This window comes from Dama dama, chromosome 12 (assembly GCF_033118175.1).
Source record: "Dama dama isolate Ldn47 chromosome 12, ASM3311817v1, whole genome shotgun sequence".
NCBI classification, from domain to species: domain Eukaryota; kingdom Metazoa; phylum Chordata; class Mammalia; order Artiodactyla; family Cervidae; genus Dama; species Dama dama.
This window is the reverse complement of record NC_083692.1, coordinates 50674859-50694370: the sequence shown is the minus strand read 5'-3', so window position 1 is coordinate 50694370 and position 19512 is coordinate 50674859. Positions and strand designations below refer to the sequence as shown.

The following is a 19512-nucleotide window of genomic DNA, read 5'->3' as shown; positions in this document are numbered from 1 at the left end:
TGCCAGGCTCCTCTGTCCCTGGCACTTCCTGGGCAAGAATACAGAGTGGGTTGCCATGCCCTCCTCCAGGGGATCTTCCTGACCCAGAGGTCAAACCCAGGTCTCCTTCATCTCCTGTATTAGCAGCCAGATTCTTTACCACCAGTGCCACCTGGGAGGGGGTGGTCCTTGCCCATATCAACTTATGCAAATGGAGTTATAAAATGGTAAATTTTTAAGTCTGTCATTTCTTCCACATTTATTGGTTGGAATTTTACAACTGTTGCAGTCTTGACTTCTGGTAAAAACTAAAGTTTAAATCAGAGCTACTGTATCAGTGTAGATAGGTTGGGTAGGCATAACCTCTGCCTCCTACCAGCCAGTTTAGATTTATATTGTAATATTTAATTAGTATTTCCGATGGAATAGGTCACTAGTGTCCACTTTAGGTTCTAGATTTACTTAGGAAAGTGTTTTTTAATTATAATTCTGTATATTATAACTATAGCTACTTATAGATGTTTTAGTGCTTCCCCTCTCACCCATGTCTTGGTATTTTATTTTGACAGTTCTCTTAATTATGGGTACTAGATAGAGTTATAAAATATGTTCATGAACTAAGGCAAACCTTAACAAGGGAGAAGTATGTGAACTGAGAGAGTGAAATAAACTTTTAAATGACTACACTAAATTGAACAGCTATCAGTAAATAGAAACAATTCAGTTAAAGCAAAATTAATCACTGTTTAATTAGAAAAGGAAAACAAATGATAATAAAATAGTTATTGCTTTGTAAAGCATTCACTTGAATTATACATTAAAGAAGTTTAAACTCAATCTGTTTTTACCACGCCATGGAGCATGTTTCTAGATTACTTTCCTTTAAGGCTAGTTGGTATTCATTGAAGGAATTCAAACAAATAAGTATTATATTAGCCTAACTAGTTCAGATTGAAGTAGTTTTATATATTCACAGAATAGGAAATTTAATGTGTTTGAAGGGAAAGTTATAAATTACAAAATGAAGTAAATTGCAGTCTTAAAATGCTCTATATGTCTGAAGTGGGCAACATTTGGAAATTTAAACCCAGAATAAAGAACGATTATTGGTCTTCTTTAGAACTCACAAATCAGTCATATGAAAAAAACCTAGAGACCCGTGATGTTGAAGGAGAACTTTGGAACCTGCCAAACTTTTTAAAAAAGGAAATTTATTTATTTATTTGGCTATGCCAGGTTTTAGTTGTGTCATGTGGGATCTTTGGTTGCAGCATGTGAACTCTTAGTTGTGGGTTCTAATTCCCTGACCAGGAATCGAACCTGGACCTCCTGCGTTGGGAGCATGGATTCTTAACCAGTGGACCACCAGGGAAGTCCTTACTTGTCATATTTTAAAATTAGAATACCTAGCATAATGCCTTTCCCATTGGTGCTCAATAAGCATTTATGGCTTTCATGAATTATGACACATACATTTTTGTTTACAAGATAATTGGTACTATCTTAACATGTGACAGTAATAGCATTTCTTCTTTGTGTTTTAGAGTATCCCCATAAATATGGTCCACAGGGGGGTTGTGCAGATCATTCAGTGTTTGAAAGGATGAGGAAGTACCAGATGACTGGTGTAGAAGAAGTAACACAGGTAAGATTTTAATACAAGTTTGTGTTTAAGAAATGAAAGTGAAGTTGTGTGTGGTTCTGCATTTAAGATGTATGTTCTAGGATTTATAAAATATTTATACTATTGTCAGGAAATACTTATATTTCTTAATTCTCAAAGAGGCCAAATAACTTGCTTATAATAAAAAAATACGATCCTGAGATTTGAATACAGTCTGCTTGACCCCCAAATCATAACATGTCCAAAATATTCTCTTTAACATGATTTATCATAAAATTAAAAGTATTCAATCTGAACATGTGTTTCGTATAAATGTCAGTGTTTCTTTAGTATGAAAATTAGAGTGACCAACTTCCCCAGGTTTGCTTGGGACATCTTCATTTTACCATTGAAAATCATGTGTCTAAGCAAACTCAGATGGTTAGTTACCCTAATAAAAATCACAGTGCTTTTAACATTTGAATTGTAAGTTTTTCTGCTGTTGACTATTGACCTTTGATTCTTTTTTTATTTTATTTATAGGTGATAGTTTTGTAGTTATTTAAAACATGAGTTTAAAATTTTTAAAGTTTTGTTTTTATAGTAAAAACATTTATCATGTATTTTGAACATCCTTTCTAAAAGTAGTAGGGTAGATTAACATTTCTTGAGTCACAAATGCAAATTTGTATGTTTCTTAATCTGCAAAATGGCATAAGATTATACCATTTCAAATGGGTCTTTCAAGTCTAAGTGAGATTTTATTCTTATATTCACTGAACAATTTTCTATTGATCTCCCATATACTGGAATATCTGTGGCAGCTTCTGGGAATATTTAAGATGAAGGCTTATCCTCAGAAAGTTTATGGTTTAATTGGAGACACAGAAAAATTGAAGGTAGTAAGAAATTGAGAATTAAGTTAAGAGTTAATACTTGTGGGTGGTATTCTACCCACAAAAAGACTAGTTAACCTAGCCTCGAAAGTGTTTGAGGACAATAATCAGAAACTAAAAGAATAAGCAAAAGTTAGATTGACCATGAAGAGATGGAAAGAGAAGGAACAGTGAATACAAGGCCAGAGAGATAGCAGTACCAGTAAAGAATTCTTAGCTTCAGGCTAGGGGTGAAAAACTAGAGACTGGGAGATTAATTAGAAGCTGTTGCAATTATTCAGTTGAGAAATGATAGTCACTTGTATAGGTGTCGGCAATGTGGATAGACAGGATGAAACTATAGACTGCTAGGTATAATAGAGTTTATCAGTGGCTAGATATAACATTAATATACAAAAGAAGGTTATATATATTTTTTATATCAGCAGTAGCCCACCAAAAATGTAATGCAAGAGTGGACATCATTAAAAATAGTGTCAAGAATATCATGTATCAAAGAGTAAATGTAACAAAGAAAGACCTATATAAGGAAAATTGTAAAACTTTATAAGAAATGTTACAGGTGACTGATTTTATTATAGAGAGATATACTGTATTAATGGAACTGATACCTAATAGAAAAATATTAATTTTCCTCATATTGATTTCTTGATTCAATGCAATTCCATGTCAGTTACAACATGATTATTCATAGCACTTGATGGATCTAAAATGTTTCAAGAAAAAGTGAAGGCTAAGAAGAAATAAGGCCCATCTAAAGATAGTGAACAAGAAAAAGATTTACCCTGGAAGATATTAAAACTTACTAAAGTAACTGAGAGAGTACTTTTAGCATAGGGATGAACAGATTGACCAGAGGGGTAAAATTAATTGCTCAGGAACAGATCCATACAGATATGAAACTTTGTTATGTGGTAGAGATAAACTCTCAAAGGTAAAATAGAGACTGTTGAACAAATGGAGCCCCCCAAAAATATTTATCCATTTGGAGAAAAAATGAAGTTGTATCTTTACCTCATATAATATTTAAAACAAAACTCGGTAAGTACCACATGTCTAAAACAAAAACTTTGAAACTCTTAGTAGAACAGTAGGTGGAAATTTCCCTTTCCAGCTATGCTAAAGTAACTGGCATCCAACTAGCCATTCTGCAAAAAACAACTGGAAAAACAAAAACCAAAAAAAAAAGTCCCAATTATTTTCAAATATTGGCCAACAGGCAATGCAGGATTGACATCCCTGAGAGAGGAGAAATAAATATCTCTGATTTCTATGACTTTTTGACTGGAGGCAAAATTTCAGGAATGGCACAATGAAGGGCACTTCAAGAAGAGTATGAAATGCATGGCACTCTTGCAGAATTGAAGAGATAGGTTAAGGTTCAGAAAGGCTGACGAATCTGGATTTATGGACATAGTACCTGGGAGAAGGAGTGAGCTAAGCTGACAAAAAGCTGTAGATATCTGCACAGTGGTCACCTTGAATCTTAGCTGGATTCCAGCCTATGCACACACAGGGTGAGATTCTATGAGAAAACTACCCGAGAAAGAAAAACTACTGAGAAATCTATGAACTAAACAACTATCAAAAATTGTACTTGGTAGAGGTCCCAGCCCACCCTTGGAATAGGCTAATCTCACCCTAGTCTAAAGGACTACTCCAGACCTGTTCTAACTAAGCTGAAAAACCAAGCTTCAGAAAGATCAAAGTGCTTTTCAAGTAAATTAGCTGCCTATCTTCTCACTGGAGAAGGGAATGGCAAACCATTTCAGTATTCTTGCCTTGAGAACCCCATGAACATTGTGAAAAGGCAAAAAGATAGGACCCTGAAAGATGAACTCCCCAGATTGTTAGGTGCCCAATATGTTATTGGAGATCAGTGGAGAAATAACTCCAGAAAAAATGAAGAGACGGACCCAAAGCAAAAACAACACCCATTTGTGGATGTGACTGGTGATAGAAGCAAACTCCAGTGCTGTAAAGAGCAATATTGCATAGGAACCTGGAATGTTAGGTCCATGAATCAAGGCAAATTGGAAGTGGTCAAACAGAAGATGGCAAGGGTGAACGTTGACATTTTAGGAATCAGTGAACTAAAATGGACTGGAATGGGTGAATTTAACTCAGATGACCATTATATCTACTACTGGGGGCAAGAATCTCTTCGAAGAAATGGAGTAGCCATCATAGTCAACAAAAGAGTCTGAAATGCAGTACTTGGATGAAATCTTAAAAACGACAGAATGATCTCTGTTCATTTCTAAGGCAAACCATTCAATATCACGGTAATCCAAGTCTGTGCCATGACCAGTAATGCTGAAGAAGCCGAACGGTTCTATGAAGATCTACAAGACCTTGTAGAACTAACACCCAAAAAAGATGTCCTTTTCATTATAGGGGACTGGAGTGCAAAAGTAGGAAGTCAGGAAACACCTGGAGTAACAGGCAAATTTGGCCTTGGAGTACAGAATGAAGCAGGGCAAAGGCTAATAAAGAGTTTTGCTAAGAGAACACACTGGTCATAGCAAATACCCTCTTCGAAGAACACAAGAGAAGACTCTACACATGGACATCACCAGATGGTCAATACCAAAATCAGACTGATTATATTCTTTGCAGCCAAAGATGGAGAACCTCTATACAGTCAGCAAAAACAAGACCAGGAGCTGACTGTGGCTCAGAGCATGAACTCCTTATTGCCAAATTCAGACTTAAATTGAAGAAAGTGGGGAAAACCACTAGACCATTCAGGTATGACCTAAATCAAATCCCTTGTGATTATTCAGTGGGAGTGAGATATAGATTCAAGGGGTTAGATCTGATAGACAGAGTGCCTGAAGAACTATGGATGGAGGTTCATGACATTGTACTAGAGACAGGGAGCAAGACCATCCCCAAGAAAAAGACATGTATAAAAGCAAAATAGCTGTCTGAGGCGGCCTTACAAATAGCTGTGAAAAGAAGAGAAGTGAAAAGCAAAGGAGAAAAGGAAAGGTAAACCCATTTGAATGTAGAGTTCCAAAGAATAGCAAGGAGAGATGAGAAAGCCTTCCTAAGTGATCAGTGTAAAGAAACAGAGGAAAATAATAGAATGGGAAAGACTAGAGATCTCTTCAAGAAAGTTAGAGATACCAAGGGAACATTTCATGCAAAGATGGGCTCAATAAAGGACAGAAATGGTATGGATCTAACAGAAGCAGAAGATATTAAGAAGAGGTGGCAAGAATACACAGAAGAACTGTACAAAAAAGATCTTCATGACCCAGATAATCACGAAGGTGTGATCACTCACCTAGAGCCAGACATCCTGGAATGTGAAGTCAAGTGGGCCTTAGGAAGCATCACTACAAACGAAGCTAGTGGAGGTGATAGAATTCCAGTTGAGCTATTTTAAATCCTAAAAGATGATGCTGTGAAAGTGCTGCACTCAATATGCCAACAAATCTGGAAAACTCAGCAGTGGCCACAGGGCTGGAAAAGGTCAGTTTTCTTTCCAGTCCCTAAGAAAGGCAATGCCACAGAATGTTCAAACTACCGCACAAATCATTCATCTCACAGGATAGTAAAGTAATGCTCAAAATTCTCCAAGCCAGACTTCAGCAGTACATGAAGCGTGAACTTCCAGATGTTCAAGCTGGTTTTAGAAAAGGCAGAGGAACCAGAGATCAAATTGCCAACATCTGCTGGATCATCAAAAAAGCAAGAGAGTTCCAGAAAAACATCTATTTCTGCTTTATTGACTATGCCAAAGCCTTTGACTGTGTGGATCACCACAAACTGTGGAGAATTCTTAAAGAGATGGGAATCCAAGACCACCTGATCTGCCTCTTGAGAAATCTGTATGCAGGTCAAGAAGCAACAGTTAGAACTGGACATGGAACAACAAACTCATTCCAAATTGGGAAAGGAGTATGTCAAGACTGTATGTTGTCACCGTGCTTATTTAACTTATATGCAGAGTACATCATGAGAAATGCTGGGCTGGAGGAAGCACAAGCTAGAATCAAGAGAAATATCAATAACCTCAGATATGCAGATGACACCAACCTTATGGCAGAAAGTGAAGAAAAACTAAAGAGCCTCTGATGAAAGTGAAAGAGGAGAGTGAAAAAGTTGGCTTAAAACTCAACATTCAGAAAACTAAGATCATGGAATCTGGTCCCATCACTTCATGGCAAATAGATGGGGAAACAATGGAAACAGTGAACGACTTTATTTTTTGGGCTCCAAAATCACTGCAGATGGTGACTGCACCCATGAAATTAAAAGACTCTTACTCTTTGGAAGCAAAGCTGTGACCACCGTAGAGAGCATATTTAAAAGCAGAGACATTACTTTGCCAACAAAGGTCTGTGTAGCCAAAGCTATGGTTTTTCCAGTAGTCATGTTTGGATGTGAGAGTTGGACTATAAAGAACGCTGAGTGCCAAAGAATTGATGCTTTTGGACTGAGGTGTTGGAGAAGAATCTTGAAGAGTCCCTTGGATTGCAAGTATATCCAACCAGTCAATCGTAGAGGAAATCAGTCCTGGGTGTTCATCAGAAAGACTGATGTTGAAGCTGAAACTCCAATACTTTGGCTACCTGATGCAAAGAATTAACTCATTGGAGAAGACCCTGATGCTGGCAAAGGTTGAAAGTGGAAGGAGAAGGGGACGACAGAGGATGAGATGGTTGGATGGCATCACGGACTCAGTGGACATGAGTTTGAGTAAACTCCGGGAGTTGGTGATAGACAGGGAGGCCTGGGTTGCTGCAGTCTATGGGGTTGCACAGCGTCAGACACGACTGAGAGACTGAACTGAATTGAGCTGATTATAACTTAAGCTCAATAGTGCTTGTTAAAAAAGGACACTGAATGTAGATACTCAGTGATATAACATTCCGAATGTAAGACGTTTAGAAAACATTGCTGGATGACAAGAAGCTCAAGAAGTTGAAATATATGATCCATGATCAGGACAAAAAATACAACCAGACAGAAACAGACTAGAAATTACAGGCATTTACATACAAGGACTTTAAAGCAACTATTACTAATATATTCAAAAATTACTGATAACAAAGAGAAGAGTGATTATAATGAAAGAATCAGGTATAATCCCCTAGTGAGGATTTAGCTAGTAATCAACGAATAGATTTTCAAAGTTATGTGGAAATGTAAAGGACCCACAGCCTAAACAATTTTCAAGAAAGAACAAAAGCCAGAGGACTTATACTACCTGAATTTGAGACTTAACTATAAAGCTGCAGTCATCAAGATGGTATCATCCTGACCTCAGGATAGATTTATTACAGGTTATGGAACAAAATAGAGAGTCCATATCCATATGGTCTGTTAAATTTCACAAAAATCCCAAAGTAATTTAAAGGACAGAAGAATGGTCTGACAAATGAAAGTAAAAGTGAAAGTCACTCAGTTGTATTCGACTCTTTGCAATCCCATGGACTGTACAGTCTATGAAAGTCTCCACGCAAGAATACTGGAGTGGGTATTCTTTCCGTTCTCCAGGGGATCTTCCCAACCCAGGGGTCAAACCCAGGTCTCCTTCATTGCAGGCAGATTTTTTACCAACTGGGCCACAAAGGAAGCCCAATAATACTAGAGTGGGTGGCCTTTCCCTTCTCCAGCAGATCTCCCTGACCCATGAATCAAATCGGTATCTCCTTCATTGCAGGTGGATCCTTCACCTACTGAGCTATCAGAGAAGGTCTGACAAATAGTACTGTAAAAAAAAAAAAAAGAACCTCAACTTACACTGTTATGGGCTGTGTGCTCAGTAGCTTCAGCCGTGTCTGCCTCTTTGTGACCCTGTGGATTGTAGGCCACCAGGCTCCTCTGTCCATGGGATTCTCCAGGCAAGAATACTGGAGTGGGTTGCTGTGCCCTCCTTCAGGAGATCTTACCAACCCGGGGATTGAACTCGTATCTGCCTACGTCTCCTGCATTGCGGGTGGATTCTTTACCCACTGAGCCACCTGGGAAGCTTGTTTATACCATTACACCTTATACAAAATTGATGATAAATCTGCATAAAGCTAAAACATAAACTTCTAGATTAAAACGTAGAAATTTTTGTGCCTTTGGAATAGAAAACATTTTCTTAACATACAAAAATAGCCCCCCCCGCCCCCCTCCCCACCCAAAATCGCAAGTTTGACTTTGTTAAATTAATAACTTCTCAAAAGATAGAGTTAAGAAAATGTAAAAAGAAGCCACTGACTGTGAGCAAAATGTCAACAGTATGTATATCTAACAGAAGGCCTCTCCAGAATATAATAAGAACTCTTAAAGTGAAAGTGAAAGTCATGTCTGATTCTTTGCAACCACATGGACTATTCAGTCCATGAAATTCTTTAGGCCAGAATACTGGAGTGGGTAGCCTTTCCCTTCTCCAGGGGATCTTCCCAACCCAGGGATCGAACCCAGGTCTCTTGCATTGCAGGGGGATTCTTTACCATCTGAGCAACAGGGGAAGCCCAAGAACTCAAAAAGAAATACACAAACCTCAATTAAAAAATGGGCAAAGGCATTTGAAAAGACACTTGACAAAAGAAGATATTAAAAAATATTTTGTATTTTGAGATAGAGAAACTCTTTAATAAGGCATGAAATCGTTGACTACTGAAAAATTGGTATATTTCACTATATGAAAATTAAGAGTGAAGGACACCTTACAGTGAAGACAGTTATGAACTCTGAGACAATGTTAACAATACATGACATTGACAAAGAATTGTTTTCAAAAATAGAGAAGTAGTCCTCCTGCTTAGAACAACTAATAGAAGCCAACCTGACCTCAAAATTTGAATATTTAAAAAATGTGTTTATGTTTATTTATATATGTATCTACATATGTGTTTGTTTATTTCAAGGCATTAGAGAAATAACAGGACTTTGAAGAAGTGTGGGCCAGATCTTAGGGGGAGAAAAAGGACTCTTAGGAAAGTGACCGTGACACTTCGGGCTACCTTTTCTCTAGCTATATCTTCTAGTTCCTGAGTAGAAGTGTCCAGGTTCTTGAGGCTAAAGATAAAAGTACTGTTTAGGGACTTCATGTTGAGATTGTGAATGAAAGAAGGGCTGCTCTCTAGAAGTAAAAGTGAATCAGAAAGTGTTCTACCTTCCCTAAAAGGGATTAGAGTTTTTCACCACATCTTCTTAATCTCTGACTGAATTAAGGTAATGGAGGATTACTAATGCATCTAGCCTCATTGCTTGCCGGAAGTGAAAATATTAATAGATCTTGAGAAAGATATCATTACTTGAAGCCTCAGATTATGTCTATGATTTTCCATGTACATTGTCCAGCACTCAGTTCAAAATAATCAGCATATTAACAAATGAGACAACATGGTAGAAGAATGAGAGGGAAAAAATTATTTACCAAACATTAGTCATTCAAGATTAAATGACAGGGTTTCTCTTGGTGGTCCAGTGGTTAAGACACTGTAGGGAGGAAGGTGTTGATCCCTGGTCAAAGATTGCTCATGCCTCATGGTATGGCACGACCAAAAAATAAGAAATAGAAATTTAAAAAGAAAGATAAATGACAGGTGTATACCCTCAAAAATGTATAGATGAGGTGTCAGACATGTTAACAACCTAAAGGTATCTGAATAATGAAATGATCAGACTTAGATACAGACTTTATAGTGTGTTCAAGTACATAAAGACAAAATTAAAAATTTCAGCAGAAAATTGGAAGTGAACTGAAGAACCTAATGGAAATTCTAGAACTGAAAAATATAATAACAGAAACTAAGAATTTGATGAACTTAGACCTGGATAGTATGTCATAAGAAAAAAATAAACCGCTTAGAAACAAATGGGTAGAAAATACAGAAATGAGTTTAAGAGACATAGTGATACATCAGAAAGTTTTAAAGTATGTAATTGATATCTCAGAAGGAGAAAAAATGAGAGTGAAATAGAGACAGATAGTGGCTGAGAATTTTCCACATATGGCAGAGAATATCAAACAACAAATTTAGTCAACCCTGTTATTAGTGCAGGAAAAATCTTTCATGAAGAAAATTATACTTTACACAGTATTAGAAAAGTCTAAAGACCAAAAGATATACTCTTGAAAACAACCAGTAAAAAGTCCAGTCACCTTCAAAGAAGCAGCAGTAAAAATGACAGCTCATTTCTCATTGGAAACAGTTGAAACCAGAAGACAGTGGAATGTGCTGAAACAATAACTGCCATCCTAGAATGATGTACTGAGTGAAAATAGGTAAAAGTACAGTGAAGACAGTAACTAAGAGAACACACGGAGTTGTCAAGGGAGAAGGAAATTATAAAATGTGAGTGTAAATTTGGAATCGTGGCTTAAAATTTAAGTTAAACTCTCTATTACTGTCATTATAGTTCACTTAACATGGTGCTTTTAGATGTCAGCAAATATTTAAATCTAATAACAGTGTTACTTCTTTAAACAAATACTTAAGAGTGTCGACCATTTGCCTGTTAAGTGTATGTTGCAGCTAGCAGTATAGTAAGAAGCAAACACAGAGATAGTTTCTTCTTTCCAGAGCTCATATGCTAGTGGTTGAAGTAATGGTGGTGGACTGGGGACAGAAAATAAATAACCACATGATTAACTGTGATGGACATGGGTCCGTGGTTCTGTGAGGTGTAAAATGGGTGATTTAACTAACCTTTGCTAAGTCTGAAGAAAGAAGTTATCTAGATCAGGGAAGGCAGCATCACCATGTGCAAAATACTGTGACGTGATACAGATGATGTGTTGCAGGATTGGAAAGAAGCTCTGTTTAGCTGTAGCAGAGAGAGCTAGAGTTGGGTAGTGTTGTAAGGTTTCTCTGTGAAGTAATGTGGAATGGGACAAAACTGGACAGGTAAACAGAGTCTGTAGTGTTGACTAGGTGGTGCATATAAAGGGTTTACGATTTTATTCTTAGAGTGATAGGAAGTCATTGAAATACAAATGCAGATGGGTAATATTTTCAAAATCGTATTTTGAAAAGATTGCAGTATGAAGATCACATTGAAGGTCAGCCATGGATAGAGACGGATTCCCATCACTCTTATTGCAGTACTGTAGGTAGTAAGTGATGGTGGCTTGGGCTAATGTGATGGACTAGAGGTAATGTGGGCAGATGCCCTAAGTACTTAGATGCTAAATTTGACACTGCTGGGTGATAGATTGGTAGAGGAAGATATCAAAGTGTTATAGACTACTGTAAGACTTGTTTTATATACACACACACATGATTGCATATTAAATGGTATGTTTTGAAAATGTTTCAAAGTTAAAGAATTGTTTGAATAAATAAATCATCTATACAGTAGAATGTTACGAGACTGGAAGTGGTGTTTAGGAATTTTTAACAGTGTGAGGAAATAACCTATGGTCTTACATAATAAAGTAGAAAATGAAGTTGTTTAAAATGTATATCATTAATTATATAAATTATGATAGTGAAACATGCTAATGATCAGAAATAACTCTTTTGACATATAGACACCTCAAGAAGAACATGCTATTAATGGTCCAAAACTCCTGAGGAAAAAACGTACAACTGTAGCTGAAAAAAATACCTGTCAGCTTTATATTCAGACTGATCATCTGTTCTTTAAATATTACGGGACACGAGAAGCTGTGATCGCCCAGGTATCTATAATTTTGCTACTACTTTAGTTTTGATATTCTCATATTGTTTCATTATACCTGTAATTTCCTCTAAAAGTTAAAGTTAGTGCATATCTCATTTTGGAAGAGTGAAGAGTATGTATTTTCAGTTGTGATGTGATAAAATATGTAAGATAAGAACGTAAATAACTGAAAGACCAGTTAGGATATTTTAGTGTCGTTCAAAAGAGAGATTTAAGAAAATGATTTCATGAAGAAGATGATGGCACTGGAGCTTAGCTTTGAAAAGAGGGTCAGATTATCATTTGTGGTCTTAAAGGAGAGAAAGGTAGAAGAATCCTAGTGAGAGTATTTAATTTCTAGTCTGTATTCTCATTATACTTAACACTCTGTGTGCTCTGTGCTTCGTTGCTCAGTTGTGTCTGCCTTTTTGTGACCTCATGGACTGCGGCCCGCCAGGCTGCTCTGTCTGTGGGGATTCTCCAGGCAAGTATACTGGAGAGGGTTGCCTTGCCCTCCTCGGGGGGATCTTCCCCACCCAGGGATAGAACCCAGGTCCTCCCACATTGCAGACAGATTCTTTACTGTCTGAGCCATCAGAGAAGCCTACTCTATAAGTTACACTATTTTCTGCATTTGTATCTTTTCAACCCTTCAGTTTAGTTCAATTCAGTCACTCAGTCATGTCTGACTCTCTGCGACCCCATGAACCGCAGCACGCCAGGCCTCCCTGTCCATCACCAACACCCGGAGTTTACCCAAACCCATATCCACTGAGTCAGTGATGCCATCCAACCATCTCATCCTCTGTCATCCCCTTCTCCTCCTGCCCTCAATCTTTCCCAGCATCACGGTCTTTTCAAATGACTCAGCTCTTCGTATCAGGTGGCCAAAGTATTGGGAGTTTCAGCTTCAACATCAGTCCTTCCAATGAACATTCAGGACTGATTTCCTTTAGGATGGACTGGTTGGATCTCCTTGCAGTCCAAGGGACTCTCAAGAGTCTTCTCCAACACCGCATTTCAGAAGCATCAATTCTTCAGTGCTCAGCTTTCATTATAGTCCAACTCTCACTCTACTGGAAAAACCCTTATTAAAGTATAAATTTTTTGGAGATACTCTTCAAAATATCCTTCATTTTGAAGGTATCCATTGAGTTTGATGAATGCATTTTGAGTCCAAGGATTTGAGACTGAGATGGTGGAGGTGTCATTTGTACAAATGGTGAACTTGTTTTGTTGGTGGTAATGAACTTACTTTTAGACATGTTTTAAAAACCCATGTATATGATTGTCCCTTTAGGGTATTGAAAATACAAAATTGGAGCATGGGAGAGGTTAGCCTTGAGCTTTCTGCATGGAATTTAAGGGTTTAAGAGATAGTTAAAACAAGGAAAGAGAATGAAAAGGAGAGAATAAAATATAAAGGGAAGGAACTGGGAGATAAAATCTCTTTATAGTGAATAGATTGAAGAGAAATTATGGGCTAAAATGTAATAGTTAAAAGAGGTAGGAGATAAAGTAGAATCAGCCAAGGAATAAGAAAAGTTTCAAATTAAATGCATAGCCAGTAGTGTCGTATTTGGAGATACCAAAGAGAATGACTTCAATGTGTTAATTAACTTGATGGGAGGGATCCTTTCCCAGTGTGTATGTCTGGCAAATTGTCATGATATACACTTTAAATATCTTACATTTAATTTGTTGATTATACCTCAGTGAAAAAGACCCTGATGCTGTGAAAGATTGAAGGCAGGAGGAGAAGGGGACAACAGAAGATGAGATGGTTGGATGGTATCACTGATTAAATGGACATGAGTTTGAGCAAGCTTCAGGAGATAGTGAAGGACAGGGAAGCTTGGCATTGGATGGTTGGATGGCATCACCAACTCAGTGGACACGTGTTTGAGCAATATCTGGGAGTTGGTGATGGACAGGGAAGCCTGGTGTGCTGCAGTCCATGGGGTCACAAAGAGTCGGACATGACTGAGCGACTGAACTGCCTGACTGAACTGAACGCTGAAAAATGAGAGAATGATTATAAATATTAGTTGATTTAGTTATCAGAAGATTGTTGATGTGTTTTAAGCAAACTTTCAGTAAAGTTGTGAGGGTGAAAACATTGTGAACAATAAGGAATTGGTTGGCAGGAACAGTTAGGGTTTTAAGAGACATGAAAAACCAGAAATATGGTGGCTTAAGAATAATATGGAATATTTGAGTGAAAGGGGGACACACGAGCAGTTGGTCAGAAGAGGAAAATGATCCAGTAGAGAAGCAGTGTAAGATATGAAAAAGAAAAATTGATGGAAGACAATGTTCTTTTGAAGATCCAGTAAGGATTGGGGTTAAGAATATAAGAAAGTTACTCCATAAGGAAGAGTTACCATTTGTGGAAGATAGAAATGGATAAAGATATAAAAGTTTGAAGGTTAAAAGAGCAGAAACTCAAGATGAACTCTTAGTAAACTAAGATATTTAATTAGTCATCTGTGGAGAAATGTTTGAACCGCCAGTGTTCAGGGTGGAGAAAGAACCAAGAATTGGATAAGGGATCACTAAGCCAAGCTGAGTGTAGGTAGCACAGATTTATAAGGGACTTTATCAGCAGTGTTATGATGTTCTTTATCAATGTGTGGCAAACTGCGCTCCTTTTAAAATTGTTAATGCTTCTACTTGGCTGTTCTATGTTTATATAATTTATTTGAAAGTAGTTTTGAAACTATATATGCATGTATATTTTCACATAAGTGGTAGCAGGAATGCTTTTTGTAAATGAAGATGGGACGGTTCATATAGAGTGATTTAGAAGCCAGAGAGTTAAGTTGGGAGTCAGCTAGGTAAAAAGAGGATCTTTTCTGTGTTCTGTCACTCTGCTTGTCTCTCTCAATTTTAGCAAAATCTGAATGTATATTATTTATATTTGTATTACTTCCTTCCCTTTCTCCCCCCTCTAAAATAAATCTCTGTAAGTTTTTTGGGACCTTCTCAGTTTTGTTTACCACTATACCTCCAGCACCTAAAACAGGCCTTTGTTGTTACTTAGTTGCCGAGTAATCTTAAATGCTTTTTGGACCCCATGGGCTGTAGCCTGCCTGACTCTTCCTGCCATGGGATTTCCCAGGCAAGAATACTGGAATGTGTTGCCATTTCCTTCTCCAGGGGATCTTCCCAACCTAGGAATCAAATCTGTGTCTCCTGCATTGGCAAGCGGGTTCTTTACCCACTGAGTCACCAGGGAAGCCCAGTGCCTACTACCTAGTAAGTGGTGGACAAAACTTACAGAATATGTACCAGTGCAGCAGTGGAAAGACTGAGTCAGAGAATGACTGAGTATCCTGATACTAACAGGGAGATATTCACAGAATATGTTTGAATTGAGTCTAAGGAGTAAAACCCTAGGTATAAGGCAGCAGCATGTGAAAAAGCATGCAAGTATGACATTGCAGGATGAATTGAGGAAACAAAGTTTCATATGACCGAGGCAAGAGTGCATGTTTGGTTTTGGCCAGAGAAAAGTCTGGAGAGTCTTCAGTTTCTCTTCTCACTAATCTTTTTCATCCTTTCATCTAGTATATGATATTGACATTTTAAAATTTGAATGTGGTAGAATATGAATAATTCTTGATTTGGAAAATGGAAATTCACAGTATTTTTCACGTTTCAACATTGCCCCTAAAATGTTTTTCTTTTTTTAAAATATCAATAGATATCCAGTCATGTTAAAGCAATTGATACCATTTACCAGACAACAGACTTCTCTGGAATCCGTAACATCAGTTTCATGGTGAAACGCATAAGAGTAAGTAAGGAATTTCAATAGTTAACATTAAAAAGAGAAACAATAAGGATCATGTTTACAAAATGAAAATGCTTGCCTTTTATTTCATTTTTATGCATTAAATAGTTTAAATTGTATTTACTAATACAGGTTATCTTTACTCTTGGGTTGTATATACACACAGAGTGGATACCTGGACTTAATGACTTAAGAATGAAATCTATAGATTTAATCTGGACTGTAGAAGAAGTATGGTAGAAAGTACTGTTTTCTGTTTGTCTGATTAATATGCTAGTTATAAAGCGCTCTGGTAACTAGAGACTTGGTACTTGACATTTCCCCAGTTTCTGTAGTTTCTGTGGATTTCCCTTATAGAGTATACTTTAGAGTGTGTCCCATTGATGCTCCAGTGGAGGGAAGGATAGATACAGTGGTTAAGTAAAGTTGGAAGTTGGAGAAACACTTAATTCTATTTCCTCTTGAAATTTAACAGTGCACACTAATGCATTCCAGGTTTTGAGAAATCCTTTGGGAAAGAAATCCATACATTTCTAAGCTCATTTAACCTTTTTTGTATTAACATCATCTGAGACTCCAAAGAATTGCAGTACACGTTTTGAGAAATGCTGATTCTTAGTTTTAATGTTATAAATTGTTAATAAGTAAATACTCAATTATTAACAAAATAGGAGTTTCAAACATTTTCTAAATATGAATTCTTTCAAAGTATATAGCTTTTAAGAATCTGAGTTTATAAGCTAGATAACCCATGTTTTAAAAATACCATTGTACAAAAGTACTTTCCACAGAACTTCTTTATTTTTAACAAAAATTGTAATGTTTTTTTTTTTTTTAAATTATATATTTATTTATTTTTGGCCTCACTATGCAGCTTGCAGGATCTTAGTTCCCCAACCAGGGATTGAACCCTAGCCCTCTCAGTGAAAGCACTGAGTCTTGACCACTGGAACTCCAGGGAACTTCCCATAGAGAATTCTTTATATTTCTTAAAATATGATTGACTAGATTATAGTTTTAGTATACATGTGTAATATATTTTTAAAAATAACTGAAAGTGGTCTTTACTTTTAAAAGTGACATGATTAAATACTACATTGAGTTGTCTTGAGGTGAAATAATATGGTTTATAGACAGATAAAGAACTGTAATCAGTTGCTTTTGTGTATTTTGAGAGTGATATAAACATTTAAATGAGCAAATAAAAGTGATAAGTGGTATAAGTATTGCTGTTTAGTAGACAGAGGAATAAAGTGCAAAGTAGTGAAAAACAGAGAACACCCTAAGAAGTTTTAGTAAGGTACATTTTTTTGAGTAAAATAATTTGCATTATGAAGAAACACATGTATATAAAAGGGTAATGTGGCAGTTGGTTCGTTCTTTTTCCGGCCTTTAGTCAAGATTAAAACTTTAGTTTAAAATCTCATCAGTTGAAGTTTGTGACCCATTAAATAATTTGAAATTTATATTTTGTAAGCATATATTTAAATATTCATCATCCCATTTTTAATATAGGTAACTAAAATTTAGATGCAGTTTTTATTTATAACCAATATTATAGAAGTATCAGAATTTCATTTCTGTGTTTTGTGGGGAAAAGCAATATGTAGCATGTCTCTAAGCATGGGCTACTTACAACACATAGTGTTCTTGTTTTGGGATTTGTGTATGTGTGTGTTATATGACCATAACTAATTGTTTTTGATTAATTGTTAATGGATAAACCAGATGTTCTCATACCTGTCCTTGGGCAGTTAACCTCAAGGGGTTTCTGCCACCCTGTTTGTAAACCCCTTGGTTTTACTGAAAGATGTGGATCATAAAAAGACCTGTAGTTTTCATTTTATTGACTGTAATAGCCTTACCTTATCAGTGATATTTTCAGTAGACTGAGATTTGCCTTCTAAGCAGTGTTTATTCTCATATATATTCCTTTTTATTCCCTGTCAACAGTCTTATATGTAATTCTCTTACTTAGAGAAAACCAAATTGTTCTAGGACTTCAAAAGATAGGCAGAGGTCTCTGAAAAGAAGTAATGACTCATAAATAAAAGCTTTTGTTTTGGTGAAGTTTGGTATCAGAATGGATTATTCTTCACATTGTGTAAGAGAAACCTGCCCCAAGAGTATAGTAGCTAAAATGTTTGAAGGAAACATTCTGGAGGAATTCAGCTTGAAATAGAGAAACAAATGGGCAAAGAAAAAAAATTTCTTACATTCAGGGAAAAAAATTGAACTTGAAGCTAGTTGGGCTTGACTCATAATTTTCTAGGCAAGTAGAACCAGGAATATGATCTGTCTGCTGAATTGACAGTCTTGGATTTAATGTCTATTTTATGTTCTGCTAATTAGGTGAAATATAGGGTTTTATATCCTTTACTTATCACCATATGTAGGAGATCAGCACTAAGGGAGACTGATCAGATGATTAAATTTGAGAAACTGTACTTCCTTATTAGAAATTTTGAAAGCAGAACTTGTTTTTTCATCCCAAGTGTTCAGGAAAGGGGTGAATATTTGCTCAGAAATGTAACCTACTCAGTTTTAATTCCCCTACCTTGTCTTTCCATTTTTCTTTCTTTTTGGTGTCTATGATCAGCTATAGGGTGGAGGAAGTGGGAATAACTGTAGAAGCATTAATTTAGCCCCAACTTCCTTGGGCCCCAAGTATATTGTCCAACTTGGTCAAATTTTTCTAAATCTTCAGTTATCCTCATGGCTACTTAAAAAAAAAATTTGACTAAGTAGTGGATACTACTTCCACTAAAGCTCTGCTGACATTAGCTGCTTATTAAAATCATTGTTTTGTGGATTTTAGATCAATACAACTGCTGATGAGAAGGACCCTACAAATCCATTCCGTTTTCCAAATATTGGTGTAGAGAAGTTTCTGGAGCTGAATTCTGAGCAGAATCATGATGACTACTGTTTGGCCTACGTTTTCACAGATCGAGATTTTGATGATGGTGTCCTTGGTCTGGCGTGGGTTGGAGCACCTTCAGGTAGTTTATCTAAATATGTCTTGACTTAACTACTTGAAATGAAAAGCAGTTTCATGATGGATTGAATTTTACAGAGTATAGGAGAAAGTGATGCCCATGCAGTATTTTCATTTGTACAGCTCAAGTTAGGTAAAATTCATAAGCATAATGTAAATGGAAAAATAGATGAAGCAGCTTTTTATTCTGAAATGAATTACATGAGTACTAACAGGGAGATATCCTGACATTTGGTGGTGTACATTCAGTGACTGAAATAAATAATTTTATGGGGAAAAGTGGTACTTATTTCTGAAACTGAAAAGCAGAATGTTAATTGTTCCACAAAAGTTAATGTAATTAATTAATGGGGTGGGGGTTGGGGAGAGGTTCTTAGAGTCAACAAGGGAAAATTATCTTCTTGCTTTTGTTCTGGAGTGAGATAAAATGGAGAGAAATCCTGCTCAAGAACATCAGGTGGGAAGAAAAAGAAAGACTACCTTTACTATCATTATTTTATTTCTAGCCTTTATTTTAACAAAACTCAAGTGTTGCCTGAAAAGAGATGTGAGCAGGAGACCCCAGGACCCATAACTCCACTGGCTTGACTGCATGGACCCACATTCTGCTGGTGTCTACCTT

The 19512-nt window shown here is 36.6% G+C and overlaps 1 protein-coding gene across 1 annotated transcript in view; it reads left to right on the top strand.

Moving 5' to 3' along the window:
- ADAM10 (ADAM metallopeptidase domain 10) overlaps positions 1–19512 on the top strand; it is a 136850-nt gene that overhangs the window by 80410 nt on the left and 36928 nt on the right. The window contains exons 5-8 of the mRNA XM_061157255.1: positions 1524–1624; positions 11966–12115; positions 15803–15895; positions 18711–18894. Coding sequence (XP_061013238.1) covers positions 1524–1624; positions 11966–12115; positions 15803–15895; positions 18711–18894 — 528 coding nt within the window. The remainder of the gene's footprint in view (positions 1–1523; positions 1625–11965; positions 12116–15802; positions 15896–18710; positions 18895–19512) is intronic.